Source organism: Aegilops tauschii, chromosome 5, assembly GCF_002575655.3.
Source record: "Aegilops tauschii subsp. strangulata cultivar AL8/78 chromosome 5, Aet v6.0, whole genome shotgun sequence".
In the NCBI taxonomy this organism is placed as follows: Eukaryota; Viridiplantae; Streptophyta; class Magnoliopsida; order Poales; family Poaceae; genus Aegilops; species Aegilops tauschii.
In genome coordinates, this window is record NC_053039.3 from 8189261 (window position 1) to 8208005 (window position 18745).

At 48.5% G+C, this 18745-nt stretch overlaps 1 protein-coding gene across 1 annotated transcript; it reads right to left on the reverse strand.

Annotated features, from left to right (window-relative positions):
* Positions 1 to 505: 505 nt before the first annotated feature.
* Positions 506 to 16559, reverse strand: LOC109753221 (uncharacterized). The gene is made up of 12 exons (XM_045228246.2): positions 16240 to 16559; positions 15958 to 16113; positions 15707 to 15859; positions 15472 to 15626; positions 13061 to 13339; positions 12839 to 12969; positions 12588 to 12705; positions 12381 to 12473; positions 11364 to 11441; positions 11183 to 11270; positions 1223 to 1292; positions 506 to 978 (listed from the first exon to the last, which is right to left on the reverse strand). The coding sequence occupies exons 1-11, from the start codon at positions 16436 to 16438 to the stop codon at positions 1249 to 1251; spliced, it is 1494 nt and encodes a 497-aa protein (XP_045084181.1). The 5' UTR covers positions 16439 to 16559; the 3' UTR covers positions 506 to 978; positions 1223 to 1248.
* Positions 16560 to 18745: the final 2186 nt, after the last annotated feature.

The window sequence follows — 18745 nt, forward strand, 5'->3', positions numbered from 1 at the left end:
GCTAGAGCTATTTATAGTATGAATACTGCTGCTCATATGTTCAGAAATAATCTGTCCCACAGTTCCAACAAATATCATGGCAGTAGATTGCACTAATTGGTCATGTTCTCCTGGATCCAATGCGAAAAGCAGCTTGACCTGAGGTAAGTATTCAGGACCGGGAGATGGCCACTTACTACTTGAGCCCTGGAAGAAGCGAAAGAGAGTCGCAAGCATATATGTACTCAAGAGGCTCGGGCGGTGTATCCTATCTGATGTCGCAGGGCATGGCATACATGGATGAGTCAGCGCCGATGACAACTACAATGCCGATTCTCCTCTTGGTGTTAGCATTGCACCATCAGACTACGAATCTTTGAACCAGATGGATCAATGACAGCGGTTTGAAAAGATAAAATGCAATTTACTGTAGGGTGAAAGTATACATTGCCAATATAGAGTATAAAGCATAGGTGGTGAAGTGATAGGGGGTGAAGATGGAATCTTTTGTAAAGATAAAATGCAATTTACTCTAGGGTGGAAATATACATTGCCAATATAGAGTGAAAGTATACATTGCTACATGATGGGTATTCTTATTCCCTTTTACCCTGCACAACAAGGTAAAGGGAATGAATTGGCAATGTACTAACAATTACTAGCCAATAACATTCTGCTCTAAGCTACATATGCTTCTACGGTCCAAACGTTACTCTCCAACATAATTGCCCAGTTCAATTCATCATCCACGACTGCTACGCTTGCACACAGACATCATGTGAGTTTCACAAGACTCGACATAAGTAGGAGCCAATAATAAGTTCTGCTCTAACATGCATGTTAAGCTTAAGCTGCTTCTACGGTCCAAAGGCACCCATAATTTGAAGTTTTTTTTTCCAAGAATACACAACGAAAAGATTATGCCAAAAATGAATTTGCAATGAGCATGCAAGGTTAATTCGGTTGACTCATCCATGAAGGCCAGCAGTGGGCAGGTGCCTACACAAATAAAAAACACAAGGTTCGGTTAGATAAACCCTTGAGAGATCGGTCAATGATTAAATTGCTAGCTAAAGGTTGACCAAAATAGTGTGTTTTTGCAATACAAACAAAATGAGAAAAGAGAAATAGCAATTGGCTTCTTCATGAAGTTGTTTACCACACCTGACAATCTCCTCTACGACCTTCGAATTTGAGTTAAAACGTGCTAAATATAAACTATTTTAAAATGGAAGATATTTACCTCAGGCCCAGCTCAAGGATCAAGAATCATAAGACTGACATGGCTTCTTCACCCATGATAGGGTAAGCACCTACACAAATAAAAACATCACACTTAAGAGTAGATGTATCTTTGGCTCCTGCGGAAATCTCTACTCCTATAAAAACCACAGTTGGTGATGATGGTGTGCCTGTTATCTTGCATTTAGGATCGCTCGATCTATATCTAACACACATGAAGCAATCAATGGCATTTTTATGAAAAGACACCCACCACTCTGTACAGATTTGCAGACAACCCCCTTCTCACCCTTTTAGCCTATCTCTTGCCCCACCTTATCCAACGACCTAACAATAGGGAAAAGCAGCCGTGAGAACCAGCAGCCCACCAGCCGGCACCGTCGGAGCCGATATGGAGCGGTGGCCGCCGTCGGTGCCGTCTGCTCCCGGAGCCTCCCATACCTTCCTCAGCTCCACCGCCAACCACGACCACCCCCCACCTAGTCGTCTCCTCCACCACCTTCCCCATCTCCTCCATTGCCGACCTCGACAAGCACGCCGCCGACGCCATCCCTCCGCCAGCGCCTCTCCCACCTCCTTCTCTGCCAGAGTAGTGCCACCTCCTTCTCTACCAGAGTAGTGCCACCTCCCAGCATCACCACCACACACAATTCCTCCTGGCAATCCCCTCTGTCACACCTGTCCATCCCCTGGACGGTGTGACCTGGCAGGGCTGGCAAGCGGGGCCCCTGGCCTGGGTGTGAGTGCGTGGGTGTTTAAAATGACCAGCCTGTTGGTCGAGAGAGGCATGCGTGTGAATCACTTTCCCTGTACCTAAACTTTCCTCTGAAATCCAACCCCTCTCCAAGCTCATCCCCCTTCCTCACCTGCTCCCTCTCACCCACTCTAGATCGCCGATCCCCCCTCCAGATCAGGGGTGTTACATTGGTATTCAGAGCCAATTTTCACCAAATTTTTCTTCCCCCTCGCCGTCGCTGCACCTTCTGAAGCTTGAGAGGTGGATCGGTAACATCCACCGCGCACGGTGTGAGTCCGCTCGCCGGATCTCGCTCGAAATCCGTCGCGGGGTTCGATCCCCCCTTTCAGGAAGGAGCAATGGCGCCCTCGAAGCCCTCCGTCGCGACGCGGCAAGTCCTGGAAGCCATGGAGGAAGGGAACGCCAACATCGCCAAGATGCTCGACTCCCTCCTCACCAAGTTCGACGAGCAGACCGCTCTCCGCGACAAGCAACTCGAGGCGCAAATCTCCTTCAACAACCAGATCTCGCTGGAGCTGCGCGGTCTCTCGCGGCAGCTCGTCTGACGCAGGCCGACGTCGATGCGGCCCGCAAGACCGTCAAGGGCTCAGCCTCACCCGCGGGCTCCGTCACCACGCTGGTACCACCCCCGCCGCCCCCGCCGATGCCGCCGTCTCCGCGCCAGCAGCCCCCGCACGCGGAGGTTCACCGCCCCGCCTCTGCTCACGCCCGTTTGGGGGACAACCGACCACCGCTCATCCCAGTTCCCCCTCTCAGTGCGCCCCTGGCCGGAGTCACTGTGCCGCCGCTCAGCCTCAGCTACACGGAGAGCTCCTACCACAAACCCCCAAAACATGATTTCCCCCGCTTCGACGGATCCGCACCCTACCTATGGCTGGATCGGTGCTTGGCATACTTCGAGCTCTCCAAGGTGGACCAACAGTTTTGGGTGCCCACCGCTGCTCTCTACATCGAGGGGTAGGCAGCGCACTGGCTTCAGGCGTTTCGCCAGTCACCGCAACCTGTCATGGGACATGTTCTCCGCCGCCGTGATCGAGGAGTTCGGCGCGGACGAGTTCGAGCTCATTATGCATCGCCTCCTCCAACTACGGCAGACCGGCACCGTCGCTGACTACCGCACGGCGTTTGATGAACTCATGTATCACCTTCTGGTGCTAGATCCCTCCATCAACAAGTTCTTGATCACCCAGTTCTTGTTGGGCCTGAAGGACGAGTTGCGCGCCGCGGTTCGCCTGCAAGCCCCGTCGAGCATTACCCGTGCGTCCGTGTTGGCGCGCATTCAGGAAGAGGAGCTCGGCACGACACGCCCACGCGGACGACCAGATCCTCCAGGACGTCCTCCTCCACCAACGAACGCGGCGCAACCGCGCCAAGCAGCAGCCCCTCGCGCTGCCGGCGACGAATTTGCACGGGAGCGCCAATTGCGGGACTACAGGCGCGCCAACAACCTCTGCTTCAAGTGCGGTGACAAATACTCCCGGGAGCACCGCTGCACGCAGCCCGCGCAATTGCTCACAATCCATGTGGGGGAGCATGGCGAGGTCCTCTCCGATGACGCGATCCATGCTCTCCAGCTCTTGGACGAGCCCGCTCCACCAGATCAGCCAGCGGAGTGCTGCGTTCTTTCAGCCCAGGCGCTGGACGGCTCCGATTCGCAAAGTACAATTCGCCTGCGCGCACTGGTCGGGAACCAGGTCATGCTGCTCCTCCTCGACTCGGGCAGCACCCACAGCTTCGTCAACAAAAGCTTCGTCGACCACATCGGCGCGCAAACTCAACCACTGTCACCGGTGGAAGTCCGGGTCGCCAACGGCAACCTGGCGACCGACTCACTTGCGATCGCATCGTGCCCGACCTGAAGTGGTGGATGCAGGGACACACCTTCTCGACACCGATGCGCGAGCTCGACATCGGCGCCTACGATGGCATCCTGGGCATGGACTAGCTGGCGCAACACAGCCCCATGACATGCCACTGGCAGGACAAGTTCGTCTTATTCCTCCACGACGGCGAACAAGTCACGCTGCGCGATGTCAAGCCCAAGTCCACCGAGACCCTGACGCCGGTGGAGCCAGCCGAACTTCGCAAGATGATCGCCGGCAACGAGGTATGGGCAATGGCCATGGTGGATACCTGCCCACCCGCTCAGGCCAAGCGCAAGACACCAAGCCAAACCCCTCTCGCCGACCTGCTCGACGAGTACGCTGACGTCTTCGCCGCGCCCCACGGCCTGCCACCACACCGCCAGTACGACCACGCCGTCACCTTGGTGGAAGGGGCGATTCCGGCCAATACTCGTCCCTATCGTTACTCTCCTCTGCAGAAAGACGAGATCGAGTGGCAGGTCTGAGAGATGCTGGACTCTGGGGTGATCACACACAGCGTGAGCCCCTACGCACCGCCTTTGTTGTTGGTCAAGAAAAAGGACGGCACCTGGAGGTTTTGCGTCGACTACCGCCGGCTCAATGATGCAACGATCAAGAACAAGTTCCCCTTGCCGATCGTGGATGAGCTGCTCAATGAACTGGCGGGTGCTACGGTCTTCTCCAAGCTTGACCTACGGGCCGGCTATCACCAAATTCGTATGAGAGATGAAGATGAAGCCAAGACAGCGTTCAAAACCCACCACTGCCATTTCCAGTTCCGCGTCATGCCATTTGGACTCACCAATGCTCCGGCAACATTTCAGTGCCTGATGAACGCCATCTTCAGTAAGTACATCCGCAAGTTCGTCATCATTTTCCTTGACAATATACCGATCTTCAGTGAAACGATGGAGGAGCACTTGGAACATGTGCGCACGGTGTTGGAGCTGCTCCGTCAACATCAACTCTATGTCAAGGCCTCCAAGTGCGAGTTCGCCACCGACCACATTGACTACCTTGGCCATGTGATCTCACACGAGGGCGTCGCCACCGATGCGGAGAAGACCCAGGCCATGGTGCAGTGGCCTACGCCGACGACAGCGACCGAACTCCGCGGTTTCCTTGGCCTCACCGGCTACTACCGCAAGTTTGTGCGGCACTACGACATCATCGCCAAGCCGCTCACGCAGCTCCTCACCAAGAAAGGCTTCGAGTGGTTCGATCTGCTCAAGCAGGCCATGGTCACCACACCGGTGCTCGCGCTCCCCAACTTCGACAAGCCGTTCGCCATCAAGACGGACGCCTGCGACACGGGCATCGGCGCTGTTCTTACACAGGAGGGGCACCCCGTGGCCTACTTCAGCAAGGCGCTGGGCGCGCGCAATCAGAAACTCTCCACTTATGAGAAGGAGTTTCTGGCCGTTATGATGGCCGTGGAGAAGTGGCGGCAGTATTTGCAGCGTGGGCCGTTCGACATCCTCACGGACCACAAGAGCCTCTGCAACCTGGGCGAGCAACACCTCGAGACCGATGTCCAGCGCAAGGCCATGTCCAAGCTCGTCGGCCTCCAATTTCGCTTCCTGTACAAGCGCGGCCTCGACAACGGAGCAGCAAATGCGCTCTCCCGCGTAGGCAAGCTCATGGACGTGGCCGCTCTCTCTACCTGCCAACCGGCGTGGTTGCAAGAGGTCGCCAACTCGTACGAGACGGACGCCGATGCCCAGGAGCACCTCAAGCACTTGGCCGTGTCCAGCCCGGACGCAGATGGGTACGAGCTCCATCGGGGCGTCATACGTCGTCATGGCCGGCTCTGGATTGGGGCGAACACAGCCCTGCGCACTAAGCTGATCGCCGCGCTCCACAACAGCGCTGTGGGTGGCCACTCCGGTGTCATGGCGACCTATCACCGCGTCAAGAAGCACTTCAAGTAGCGTGGTCTGAAGAAGGACGTGGAGGAGTTCGTGCATCAGTGCGCCATTTGTCAACAGGCCAAGCACGAACACACCAAGCCGGCCGGCCTCCTCGCGCCGCTGCCCATCCCTTCCGCGCCATGGGAGGACCTGACAATGGATTTTCTTGAGGGCTTGCCAGCTTCTGAAGGCTACAACTCCATCATGGTAGTCGTCAACCGCTTCACCAAGTTCGCGCATTTTGTGCCACTCCGCCACCCCTTCACCACTACGACGGTCGCCCGGGCGTTCTGGGACAACGTCATGAAGCTGCACGGCATCCCTTCCTCCCTCGTCTCCGACCGCGACAAGATCTTCACCAACAACCTCTGGCGGGAGCTGCTCGAGAGCGCGGGCACCAATCTGCTGTACTCGACGGCGTACCACCCGCAGACCGATGGCCAGAGCGAGCGCGTGAACCAGTGCATGGAGATGTACCTACGCTGCGCTGTCCACGACTCCCCCAACAAATGGCGTCGCTGGCTACCGATGGCTGAGTGCTGGTACAATTCAACCTTACATTCCTCGCTCAATTGCACATCCTTCAAGGCCCTTTACGGCAGAGAAGCCAATCTGGGCACCATGGCAACCTGGACGGATGATGCACCAGCCGGCGACGACCTGGACTGGGCAGAGCATACGGAGGCCATTCGCGCCCAGCTGGCGCGCGCCCAACATCGCTTCAAGAAGCAGGCGGACAAGCACCGCGTCGAGCGCTCCTTCCAAGTGGGCGAACAAGTACTGCTGAAGCTGCAGCCATATGTGCAACGCTCCGTGGTCTCGCGCCCGTGCGCCAAGCTCGCGTACAAGTTCTTCGGGCCCTACATCGTGCTGGAGAAGATTGGGCCATTGGCATACAAGCTGGATTTGCCGCCGGACAGCCGCGTGCACCCGGTCTTCCACGTCTCCCAGCTCAAGCCGTTCACGTCGGGCTACTCGCCGGTGTTCGCCGATCTTCCCCTAGTCCAAGACCTGTCCGCTACGGCGACAGAGCCCGTCAAGATTCTGGAAAGGCGCATGATGAAGCATGGAGACGCGCCCGTGGTGCAGCTCAAGATCCAGTGGTCGCCTACGTCCACGGACTCGGCTACCTGGGAGGACTACGACGTGCTGCGCCGGCGTTTTCCCATTGCCACCATCTGGGAGGAGGAGGCCTCGTCTTAATAAGGGGAGAATGTCACACCTGTCCATCCCCTGGACGGTGTGACCTGGCAGGGCTGGCAAGCGGGGCCCCTGGCCTGGGTGTGAGTGCGTGGGTGTTTAAAATGACCAGCCTGTTGGTCGAGAGAGGCATGCGTGAGAATCACTTTCCCTGTACCTAAACTTTCCTCTGAAATCCAACCCCTCTCCAAGCTCATCCCCCTTCCTCACCTGCTCCCTCTCACCCACTCTAGATCGCCGATCCCCCCGCCAGATCAGGGGCGTTACACCCTACGCATCCTACACAGTCTCCTCTGATGCCGACCTCCGCAAGTACGTTGGCGGCTCCGTCCGTGCCCCAACGCTTCTTCGGCACCTCCCTTTCCTGCTGCAAAATACCGCTCACCCACCACAAGCAGCACCTCCACATCCTCCTCGCCACCTCCTCCGCCCCTCCCCCTTCTTCTCGGATGCTGACCTCTGCAAGTACGCCGTCAGCTACACGCTGCTCCTCCTGCTTCCCCTTCCTGGCTGACGCGCTCTATGGCCTGTTCTGGTGCTATGCTCGGCTACCGCCTCTACTTCCCAAACCTCAACGTGCACATCCTTGCTGCCTCCCTGTCATCCAAATCCGCGCGCCTATGTCGAACTGTCTAGAAACTACTCCTGCAGTCCATTATAAATTAAGTGAGCAGGTAGATGAGACTCACGCTACTCGGACCACATCCCAAGAAGCAACACTGGTTACGCTCTCACACCTTCAGATTGAACAGAGTGTGAGGAGGTGGATTCACTACCTTCGCCTTCTGATCTGATTCGCCAAGGACATAGGTATGATGTGTTAGGCAATCTTTTCTTTTTTCTTTTTCTTTTTTGAGATAACTAACCACCCATATGGAGTGGTCTCCTACTCTCCTTAGTTGTGCGATTGCAGACATGTGATGGTAATGGTATGCAAACTGTCTTCTATGTCCAATAAATACTCCAAGGCATTGTTTTTCTTTTTTGCAACATTAGCCATTGGTTCCATAGGGCACCACTGTATCTATAATTGGTTTCAATTTCCTTTTTGGGTTCTTCTTCTAGAATGGAACTTTAAGTATTATAGAAGGCTATGAACAAGAAGAATTGCCATAGTTACTGACTTACTGCTAGAGGATTTGACATCAATATCATACTGGCCATAACTTTTTCGAAAATTAGTTTTTTTAGTGCCCAAAAAATTACTAATGAGCAGACATCAAAATGGGAAGTTACAGGTCACTATATGGTTCTGTAACATGTATTTTTGTTATTTTAATGTTTTTTATGCATACTGATTGTTGGGTACTTGGAACTCCAAGCTGATCTATTTGTTATTAAAACATCTGCACCATAGTTCTAGGTGGATCAGTTTGTTTCAGAGGAGTTGGTCAGACAGAAATTCCGCAAGCTAGGTTTCTTATATTTCCCTTTTTATAAAATCACATGACTTCACCAGGCATATGCACATATATACTCAGTATCAGCTCCAACTACACTTGGATTCGGTTCTCACCAAATCACTGAAATTTTTGAAAAAACGATAATCTACATGGTAGGTCCACAAGACATTCAGTAAGAGTAGGAGTTTCCTGGAGAAAACCACAGATTTAGGTCTGAAGCTGAAGAACTACATGATCAATAAAGCAGCAGGCCTTACGTCTGAAATGATACAGCTCTTGTGCCAACAAAGTGCTGAAGGAAAACAAAAAGGTCAGTATCATGTACCTTACCGCAAGGCAAAACAGTCTGCATGCATATTTCTTTTTGTACCTGACCATTTGTGGTCCTACTTGAAATAACACAGTGGTTGACGGCAGTAACAAGTCCAACAGAACTTGCCCCAATGGCATCCCATATGTTTGAACAAGTTTATTTATACATGAATCAACAATGCAACAAATTTAAGTCATTCATCTTCAGATGATGAAGTGATAAAGCAATCAGCGATTGTGGTTTTTCCTACTTGTAGTGGGGTGCTCACATCAATCGAGTTCTTGGAGCGAGGAGAAAGCTCAAAAGGTAAATCTATAAGGCGGAAGTGTTTGCTTATATAATTTCATTTACCCACTTAATTAATTTCTTGCGTAAATGTTGTAGAGTGAAAGCGTGAATGTGAAGCAATAAGGTACGCTAGCCGTACACCAGAAGAAATCCAAGCAAGGCGAGTAAGTGTTAGAGCATGTCAGCAAAATATGACACCTAAAGAGAAGGAGGAGCCCGTCCCAGAATCTGAGGTGATCATTGCTTTCACTTGGTTAGTGTGTTGTTTGGCAATTTTTTGTGTCCATACTAAATTGATTTGGTGGCTGGTTTGCAGGATAGTTTAAGCGAGAAAGTACATCTTCTTCACCTGCGTGTCCGCGCAGTTCCTATGGAGTTGTTTCCGTGAGATTGTGGGTGGAAGCTGGGACCATAACAACTTCCCCGCTCTCTTTGCCGAACTCCAGGCGAACCCACCCGCGCTGCGCCACATTAGGTGGCTCACCATTGGGGTCCTTGCCTGGATGCTGTGGACTGTTAGGAATAAACTTGTGATTCAGCGTATTCCTTTTCGTCGTGCTACTGACGCTTTGTTCAAATGGTCTGGTTACTTGCAGCTTTGGCGGCCGCTTAGCCGTCCCAGGGAGAGAGACGCCATCACCTCCATCATCACCCAGCTTCGCGCGATGGCTCTCCGGCTGGCTCCTCCGCTTCCCCCGCCACCACCGGAACCTGATTAGATCGTCGTCGTCTTACCTCCGTCACCGCCGTATATGTGTTGTATTGTTGAGCGCCTTGTTGGGCTTGTTGTGTTGTGCCCACAGCTGAACTTGGATCTGTTTGTCTCTGTGTGTGCGTGTGTGTGAGACCTTGCCTGCGGTGTCGTCGGGTGGTTGTGTGTTGTGTTGTGTTGCTACCTTGTTACGCTATGGTTGGTGGTTGCTTTATTTATAAAGCGGGGCGAAAGCCTTTTTCGGTTAATGTGATTATCCATGCATATTAATGTTGCTTCATACTTCAGACATTTACATCTGCACAATAACTGTCCCTTCTGGATGTAAAGAGTACAAATTATTTCTACCTTTACACGTATGCAGTGTTGGTCCTAGATACGAGGCTTGATGTTTTATATCTCAAAGAAACAAAACAAAGTACTCTGTTCCCTGTTCGATTTCAAATCTTGCTTTACATTGTATCGTGTAAAAGGGTGAAAGTTTGTTCAATTAAGTAGTAATCTAATGATACATATACAATAGTGAATGCCCTTCAGGAGCAATGCCTCCAGTGGCTTGCTGTATGTTGAGCATTTATTTATATTTTGTTGTACATATACTAATATCTATGTGCCTATGTTTCAGACTGTAAAACATGGTCATTGATAATTTTGTTATTAGTCCCACAAAAAAAAAGATAATTTTGTTATTAAGCAGTGCTTGCTGGAGATGAAAATCAAGGAGATCACACCCCATTGGTACAGGTGAGCGGAGTGGAGGTGTACGTTGCACCGAGGGTGAAGCAGTGGCTGAAAGTTAAGACTGGTTTTCTGTGCTTCACAAGCTGCTTTGTAGCAAAGTTAAATACTCTGTTTTTTACAGTGAGGGGAGATACTCTGTTTTTTGATGGAAGATACTCTGCTTTGTGGCTGGGGGAGCATGTTATTCGGTCCTATTCTTGTACATCTAAGCTTAATAACAATTGATTACGCTCTCTGTTGATTTTCGCGACGTAACTTTTTTTAGGCTAACCACATCACAACGTAGTCTTGATAACGTGTTTTTTTGTGTTGAGGCCTATATGCTTCATGAGGTGATTGATTTTAAGAATAAAGAAAAAACATCCATGTGAAAAGGACATATATGGTCCAAGCTATTATGTGTAGAAGCTAAGGCTAGGGTAGGAAGAGAAAGTAGAAATTTAAGAAATGGTGGCAAATAAACGAAAGAAGACGATCAGATATTCTGATGATACATTGTTTTTTTGAAAATTGTCATGATTATGTGTCCTTGTGATTGCAATGTTTTAGCTAAAGTTCTTTTATTCATGCATCACTTCTATTTTGCATAGATGGCCGAAAACACATATATTTGTAAGCTAAAGTTGTAACAGAAATCCTCCCGCTAACAAACAAAAGCACCATATTCAAATCCATGTTGTATCTCTTCAGGAACGGCGCCACCTCTAAGTTTTTTTCCCGTGACAACGCACGGGCATCCAACTAGTATGATTTATAACAGGGAGATGTTTACCTTTTACAATGTCCTCTCCACGATCCGATACAATTGCAGTCAAGTTTCTAATTCTTGGACAAAGTTTGGTAGCATCAAATATTTTCACCTGTAAAGCAATCCATAGAATTAAATGTACCAAAACACATTTTCAATAGTGCTATGGTCGGTATGAATCATAGTTACAACAGAGTTAACTTACCGAAACATCTTTTTCAGTATTCAGTTTCTTTCTTTGATCAAAATGATCCCAACATAAGTCTATCAACATGCTTTCTAACTGCCAAAATCACAAAAGTCAAGAGTATCACATAAAAAATATGGAAAATATACCCTACAAGCAGGTGCAATCACCCTCACACCTCTCCCTCACAGGAGATTCTTTCTTGTTCTGTGATTTTTGAAATACATAATGCCTACAACTCTAAAGATATTTCATATAAAAAGCACCTGCACTAAAATATCTTTGTTCTGTGATTTTTGAAATATACAATGGCTACAACTCTAAAGATATTTGAATGAAAAGCATCTCCACTAAAATAGCATACGATAATCCATACTCTATACGCTGTAATATCAAGCGAACAATTTTATATACTCCCTTTAAAAGAGCATACTCCATATGCTATCAAATGAACAAAAATTATGTATACACTTGCCATTATCAACGGAGTATCCTATTGCCTCTTAATGCATATATAGGACCATACTCCTTTATTGAATTAATCATGCATACACCAGATACTCTAGCTACAAGTACAATTCAACATCGTTACATCCTATGTACAATATATACTCTTTATAATCTTAGCTACAGGATACATATGTGCCAATTACAAAAGATACACTTGAGGAGATTCTTTATGGATTATCGTGCCCTCAATCACACCTATTATTGGGTTAGCAAGCTACTTGGACTTTGTAGTGGAATTTAGTCTGGGAAATCTCAGTACTAAGATGCCAAGCACCACGATGTTGACCAATGGTTGTGGCCTGACCCAATTGATGAGAATAACCATCTATGCAGAAAGCTGATCCATTCAGCCATGAATTAATGTGCTTCAACTAGCGCACCATTATTCAAATTATTTAATTAGAATTACAAAATTACTAGCTACCTATTATAGGATGTGTGAGATTAATCTAAGGTGGATTAGAAAGTAACTAAACCTAGTTGTAGCAAAAGATTGAAAATTCAACAAATACAAAATACACAAACCTCAATTGTAGTAGAAATGTGCTTTCCATTAAAACTTTCAATGACATCACCCTTGCGAATTCCAATTTTCTCAGCATGTGATTCTTTTGACACCTAATTTTCAATTAGCATTATTACTTCACAATATGCATATGGAAAATGATTTTAAAATAAACTATTAACAAAAGTGAAAGTCAAAATTATTATATAAAAAGCCCATATATATACCTGCTCAACAATAAGACCAGAGTCGATGTTATGCTTACGAGTCATCCTCTCAATACAAATAGGATCTAAAAACTTGATTGGACTAAATGTCATTCCAAGGTGGAGGCGAGGCATGCAACTAGACCAAATAAAATGAAGACCAAATGAATATCATACAAATTTTAAAAAGAACATCATAACATTAATATCTTTACAAGACATAGGTATCACACATGTTACTAACAAAGAATTGAGAAAAGGGAAATACGTACTTGAACCTCCTCCAAAAATCGAAGCACTTATGCAATATTGACGAAGGTACAAACGTCTCATCGATTTGATTGTTAACTAGACCCACAACTTTTCCTTCTAAGTCAATGATGGGCCCTCCATCATCATGTAACTAGAGCATTATAGTAGTGACGAATATTACGATTTGTAGTGAGAAGGAAATAAGATGGAGATGCAAAATATAAATTTGAGATGTAACATACCAGTTTGAGACTAGATGCATCACGAAGAAAATACATGTAATGGCATCTCTCATACCGAGTTGGAATGTCAAAGGCCAAATTACCATGTGTTATCTTTATATCCAAATTTGCATCTCTTCCAAGGCGGAAAACATCTTGACCAGAATGCACACGGTCATTAAAAGTGGGTAGATGAACTGGTTTGTCCACTTGAACTTCATAAATAGCAAATTCATAGTGCTCTTGAAGATAGATGAGCTGGCCTAGTGTAGTTTTGTTATCCAGCAAATGAACAATGACCTAAAATAGACGGTGGCAAAGGTTATGACACTACATTTTCGAAAGAACTTACATTGAGGAAAACATTTTTGAGAGATCAACTATCATCAAAGCCGAGCGCTGGAATAAGTTTTTTTGTTTCTAATTTTCTGTTCTAACAAAGTTGAAGATAATGACACATTAATTTGCAACTAGCCACCAGTGTAGCAACTGAGTCATTACAAATAATTTAATTTGAGAGGGCATAAACAAGCAAATAAAAAGAGAAAAATCCTTATATAACACTATTTTAATTTTCACTTCCCTATTTAACACTGAACAAAAATTTCTTCCTTATGTAACACTAAGGCTAAAATTTATGCCTTTATTAACACTTCCGTTACTTCTATTAGCATCTATCGTTTGGACCCTCATGAGTTTTCTTTACGTGGACAAAACTGCCCTGCCCATACCGAACCGGCAGCTATCTCCCGACCCTGACTCGTCCCTGTCTTCTCCCCTCTCCTCCTAACCCTAGCGACCGGCGGCAGCGGCGCCAGTCCTCTTAACGACGGCGGCAGCCCCAATCCTCATAATGACGGCGGCTGCACCAATACTCCTAACGACGGTGGCATCTCCTAGCAGCGGTGGGGACACCGTGAGTGGCTGGGGGAGATGGTGCTGCGGAGGGCAGCCAAAGAGGGGCTTCAGATGCCGGCCAAGAGGGGCTACAGATCACCGACGCAGCAGCATCCCCCATCTGCTGCTGTTGGAGGTATCTTCACCCTCTTCTGTGTGGACGCTGTCTAATTAATGTTTCCTTGTTCTTGTCAGTAGCTTATCGTAGTGAAATCAACATGTTTAGAATGTTTCCTTTCGAGCCTTGAATACAACTTTCATTTACTAGTGTTGCCAATTAGCCGATGCCGAGCTGAGAGCTTGAGCTTGGTGGTCATTTGGATGATGCATGCTTAATTTTTACTTCAGTTGTTGATGACATATGCCCAGGATATATCTCAGAATTTTGTAGGTACGACGTACTCCATTTTATTGTTGTCTGTATTTCTGTTGGCAGTGTTTTTAAAGTTTGATGTGCTCATATATCACTGCTTCCACTAGCAGTTTAAGATTGATGAACCATTGTGGTTTCAGTTCATGAATCATTATTTCTGGTTGAGTTCTGCAAAAAAAAAGACCCACTTTTTAGATGTAAAAGCTCACCAAATTGATTCTACAGGATTTTGACATATATAAAACATCCTTTAGGAAACATCAAGTTGCATTTTAGCACAGATATTCAGTTGTACTGTCAGTATTGTTAGACTAGACTTGAAGAGCTTTTCTGATTACGGTGTCCCGCTTCACAAACTCAAATTATGTCTTACTTTTACTAATTCTGAATTTTATTTGTTCACATATTATGCATAGTTAATGTTATTTGCTCCTATATCATAAATGGACAAGTGCAGATCAAGAGCTAGATCTAATCAACCGGAGCCTATTCATGTTCCCACAGAGCAAGCAGATTATCCTGTGAAGGTAAGGCCAAGGAAAAAGACGGTGCTTGCTAAAACAACTACGAGAACTGCAATGGGCACCAGAAGCAAAACAGCTACAAGAACTAACCGGCCAGATTGCCCTGCAATGAGCACTAGAAGCAAAAGGCTCAGTTTGTAAACATCAATGTAATTTCTTTTAGTTAAACGTCACTTTTGTGCTGCTCATGTGATGTATGTGTGGACTTGGACTCATGTATGTGAACCTGGATATGATGTTTGTCATGTCCGTGTACTCGGATGTGAACCTGGATGTTTATGCTCATGCTTATGGCAAACGTGGATATGGTGTGATGAATGATGTATATGTGAATTTTGTGCAGGGGGCATGGCATCAAATTACAGGGGAGGTTTGCCTGTTTTTGGATTGAAATCCAAACTTTTGAACTTGAATCCTAGATATGGATTGTGTGCATTTTTTGAATTAAAAATTGGTTCATTGGCATCCATGATGATTGTGTATGTAAGCTTACACTCTTTTAGGAACTACTATAAGTTATTGCTTCTTTGGTCCCATGAATAATTTTGGGCACTATGGGTAAAATCATCTTTCCAGGTGTCACTTAAAATCATCTTGCTGTAATTAGGATGACAAAGAGTGAACGTTAAGAAGGTCACCTTCGCATTCTGATGATACTCGCCTGTCCACTGCTGCTTCCACTTGTGGATATCATCTTTACGAATTAGATGGGCAGACGTCAAAACAAGGGCGGTTTTTCTCTGGCCGTCCCTTTGAAACCACAAGCCACAGCATTTATTCAGCGGTTGGTTGTCTGCAAAGCAACAAAAGTTACAAACAGTTGGGCAGGTAGCGAATATTAATTAAGAAGCAAACATGACGTTGAATAGAGACCGAGAAAGGACGAGAGCAAGATGACGGATTTTGCAGCAGAAAGTATTGCATCTCTTGCGAGTTCACGGATGGAAAGGAGACGACGGTCCTTGCGCAGGCAGGAAGATGGTTGGTACCAGTAGTGATCCATAGTGAACAGGTCAGCTAGACGATCTACATAAAGAAAATTAAGATCAGGTTGGAAATTAACAATGAATGGGGAAATTAAAGCTGAGAAGGAATGGGGGAAACGGGGGGAGGGGGGGATTTACCTTCTTCTGCCTCGTATTTAGCCATGGCATGCTTGAAGGCGGAGCGTACGACTGGATCTGCGGCTAGTTCGTCCGGAATGTAGGGTTCGTAGATCGGTGAGCTGGGTGGATCGGAGGATTCCTCCGTCGCGGACTCCACCACATTGCACACACGACCTACAGAAAAAATCGTACAGCATAAGTAAACACCAATCTGTCGGGATGAGGAGGAAAACAGGTTGGAACATGGGGGGGGGGGGGGGGGGGGGGGGGGGGGGGGGGGGGGGGAGGGCGCAAAATCACCTTGTTTTGCTCCGGATTGGGCTTCGTCCGGCTCGAAGATCGCGAACAGTATCTCTGGGTGGGAATGGGAACTCCCAACAGCTAGGTCGCCGGGAGATCTAGGGCTCGTCGAGCGATCCACTGCCAGGCTTCGCTTCTTCGCCCTTGCTCCCCGCTCCGTCTCCAGCTCGTCGCCGCGGACCCTGACGGCCCTCGACATCTTTCCCACCTCGTGCGCCGCCGCCGCCTCTGCACGGGAGAGGGAGGAAGACGGCTTGGGGATCGATGGACTCGCGTCAGCGTCCAGGGGCCCGAGTGTGTGTTTCCCCCTTTTTTTTTTTTTTTTACAAAACGCACTATTTTATCTTTATTACCCATGGCTATAATACGCTTTAGAGTGGGCGTTTCGGTGCCCAGACTCATCTGCACCCGGTTAGAAAAAAATTCGTAAAAAATTTCAAAACAAATTCAAAAAATTCCAAAAAAATTGTACGGTAGACAATTTGATGCGTGAGGCCCGCTCCAAATTTCAATTCATTTGGACATCTGAGCAGCTCTCAGAAAAAAAGACAAATCATGCCAAAACAGAACATGAACAGTAAACATTTTTACAGACCCCCAATTTGTCTTTTTTGCTGAGAGCTCATCAGATGTCCAAATGGCTTGAAAATTGGAGCGGACCTCACGCATCAAATTGTCTAATGCACAAAAAAATAGAATTTTTTGAATTTGCCTAGTATTTGTTTTGATTTGTTTCGTCGGCGCGGGTGCAGATGAGCTCAGGTGCAGAAATGGATTTTCGTACGCTTTATCTTTATCTTCTTTAAAAAAGGCTATTGTTTCTGCCCGCTCATCGTCGTAATACGCTTCTACCCATGGCTATAATACGCTTTTACGTTTATGTTTTGAAATTAACCGATGTGGTACTAATTTTTTTTTTGAGTTGATCAGGTGTGGTACTAATGGAACCGTTCGTTTTTGCCTCCGTGGTAGCACGATGGCAGACTTGGGCCTGCTTTAGTCCAGCCCATCCACGTGGAACTTTTTTTTATAAGTAATAAAAACTGGTACGCCGGTAAGGTTGGATCTCCCGAGAGGATTATATTCGTTCGTCGTTGTTGTAGTTCGTCCTGTTAGGTTGATCCCTGACTCGCGCCCTAATCGGGGACGTCCAACCAAACCATGGTTGGTGGGCCTTTGTCGCCAGCGTAATATAAAGAGGTGGGGTGCCGGGGCACGCATCACGAGGTTGACCGTGCACCACAACATCACCAACACACCAATCCGATCTAGGGTTGCGCTAGGCCGACGGGAAGCTCCACCATCGTCGTCATCCACTCTCTGCCATCACTAGCCACCGTCACCATGGCCGGCATCGGGAGCTCCTCATCTGCACAAGGAGAAGGTAGGTTCACCGGATGATCTGGCCTAACCGATCCAAAGCTATCTATCAATGGTATCAGACAGGTTTTGGCTTAGATTTTCGGTAGAAAGCAATCAAAGAAAAGTTTTTCCCCTCCCTAAAGAACCCTAGCAGGACAGAGTAAAGAAAACCCCTAAAGTTCACCGGAGTATGGCCTCGGGCCTCGCCGGCAAAGAGTGCCGCCGCAAGGCCACGCCGTCCCTCTCGATTCAGATGTGCATCGGCAAGCCGAGGCATCCGAAAGAAGGACACCGCCCTGCAAAGGGCAAAGGGGGCACCGCAGCCACGCCGTTCAACGGCGGCGCGCTTCCGCTAAGGGAAACACGTCACCAGCGAAGGGGGGGCAACGGCGCCACAGATCGTCGTCGTCCATCAGGCGCAGAGGGGAAGAGGAGGCTCTCCAGTCTCTCTCTCTCTCTCTCTCTCTCTCTCTCTCTCTTTGTTGCAGTAGAGATGGAGAAAGAAAAAGAGGGAAGGGAAAGAGAAGGCGGCTCGCTCGGCGCGGTGGCTCGACGCCGTCGCCGGCGGCCGATGGGGATCTCACCCGCAGCTACTCAGCCGTGTCTCCCTCTCTGCCACTAGCTCGCGGTGGATGGGGAGAACAGGAAAGGGAAGGAGAGAAAGGAGGCGCTGCCGCGGCGCGGTAGATTCGCGGCCGTCACCGGCGGCCGGGGAGGGCGGCCCCCATGGCTCCGCCATCGAGAGAGAGGCGACAGAGAGACGAGCGGAGCGAACAAGGCGAGCGGCGCGAGCGATGGGGGAATGGGCTAGGTTTCTTCCCCCCGACGGGGGCTGCCCGTTTTGTTCCGCCGATCGGCGCGCGTGGCCGTTCGATAGGAATCGACGGCTGAGATCCAAACCCTAGCGCGTCGCTGGGCTTCTAGGCCGAAAGTGGACGATGCCGGCGGGAGCGGCACGCGCACAGGCACTGGGCCGAGGCCACAGCCGTGAACGGCGCGCAGGCCAGGCCGTGGGCCAGCTTTTGACGCTGCGGGCCGCGCGCGCTGGGCTCCGCTGCAGCCAATTCTGTTTTTTCAGAGAATAGAAAGTTTTCAGAAAAGAAATGTTCATGAATATTTATAAAGAAAATAATAAAGTTCGTGA